The sequence below is a fragment of the Monoraphidium neglectum genome (assembly GCF_000611645.1).
Source record: "Monoraphidium neglectum strain SAG 48.87 unplaced genomic scaffold scaffold01582, whole genome shotgun sequence".
NCBI lineage: Eukaryota > Viridiplantae > Chlorophyta > Chlorophyceae > Sphaeropleales > Selenastraceae > Monoraphidium > Monoraphidium neglectum.
Genome location: NW_014012046.1, coordinates 11634 through 13073, shown reverse-complemented (window position 1 = coordinate 13073; position 1440 = coordinate 11634). Strand labels below are relative to the sequence as shown.

The following is a 1440-nucleotide window of genomic DNA, read 5'->3' as shown; positions in this document are numbered from 1 at the left end:
TAAAGTAACATTATCTCGTTCTACCACTTCGCAACGGATCAACATCGGTGTTGTCGGCTCAGCCTCTCAGACTGATCCACAGGCTGCTGCTGCTGCTGCTGCTGCTGCTGCTGCTGCTGCTGCTGCTGCTGCTGCTGCTGCTGCTGCTGCCCTGCTTACTACAACGGTTATCGTTACCAGCGCTGCACACCTATGTGTGTTCTCACGCGCAAAGCGTACGCAGCATGCAGTAGAAATCGGCGCGCTAATGCAGGGTGGAGCAGCGAATCACGCGTGTCACAAGTGAAGACGGCGCGGCGCGCTCTCACGCGCAGAATCCGAGCTGCGGCGCGCAGGAATGATGCGCAACTGGCCAATGGCAGCCAAAAGTTCGGCTGGGGCTTGAATTCAGGCATTGAGTTGTGCGGGGGCGGCAGGCTAGGGCAGCAGCAGCTGTGGTGGCCGGCGCAAGCGGGTCGCGGGAAGGCGGCGCAGCGCCGCATGAGGATTGCGCCGGCCTCGCTCCCCGCGAGTGAGGTCGCAGGCCACCGCCCTGGCGCACGCGGTAAAGGACCCGCAATCAGGGGCGCGCGCGCGCGCGTGCCTGTGCAAAGCACGCAAAGCAGCAGCGAGCCATGCGGGCGAGCGGGCTACGGGCTCGAAACTGGTGCGGGCTCCATCCAGGCGGGATCGCGGGGCTGCTGCGCAAGTGGGCGGCGCGGGCCTACAGCGGCGGCGCGAGAGGAGCTCAGGTGTACGCTCAAAAAAGCATGGCTCGGACCCTCCGACTCATCGATTTGTGATAGCAAAGCAGCCAAAATGTGGTGGTTTCAGCAGCGCCGCCCGGCGCCGCCGCTGTGCGCGCCGGCCTCGGCCCGGCGGACCCTGAAACGACGAGGCAAACCGGGGCGTCCAAACACAACGGCACGATGTGCGTCCTCTGGCAGGCTGACAATTGCCACGCTGCCGGGGCGGGGGCGCCGAATTGAGACCGCGTCGCGGCTTCCAATCTCAAGCATGCCGTGCACTCCGATTGGGCGCAGCGGCTCGGCGGTTGGTCCACGCCTTCTCAACCGCTCCCTCCCTTCAAAGTGGTAAAGCAGCCGCTCGCAAGCGCGGCCGCTACCCCTCCTACACAAACATCTCAACCCCCTGGTCCCTTCCCACATCAAGCCCAGACCTCATGTCAAGCCGCAAATCTCAGATCAAGCTGCAGATCTCAGATCACACTGTGACCACAGCTGGGACGTGCTGGTCGATGTACTTGACCTGTGGGAGGATGACATGCAGGCACAGCGTTGAGCAGCACGCGCACGCACAAACAGCCCTGCAGCTGCGCCCTTGCAAATCGGATCCTAGCACGGACCTGACAACTCCCCCTGCCACACCCACAGCACGCGGCCGTTGGTGGTACGCGACCCACACCCCACCCAGCCTCTGGCATGAAAGCATCCGCTCCCC

General features: G+C 63.9%; 1 protein-coding gene across 1 annotated transcript in view; it reads right to left on the bottom strand.

Moving 5' to 3' along the window:
- Positions 1-1203: 1203 nt before the first annotated feature.
- Positions 1204-1440, bottom strand: part of MNEG_8368 (hypothetical protein) — a gene marked incomplete at both ends in the record, with an annotated part of 2098 nt that continues 1861 nt past the window's right edge. Inside the window, one exon of the mRNA XM_014043161.1 lies at positions 1204-1248. Within this exon, the coding sequence (XP_013898615.1) occupies positions 1204-1248 (45 nt within the window). The remainder of the gene's footprint in view (positions 1249-1440) is intronic.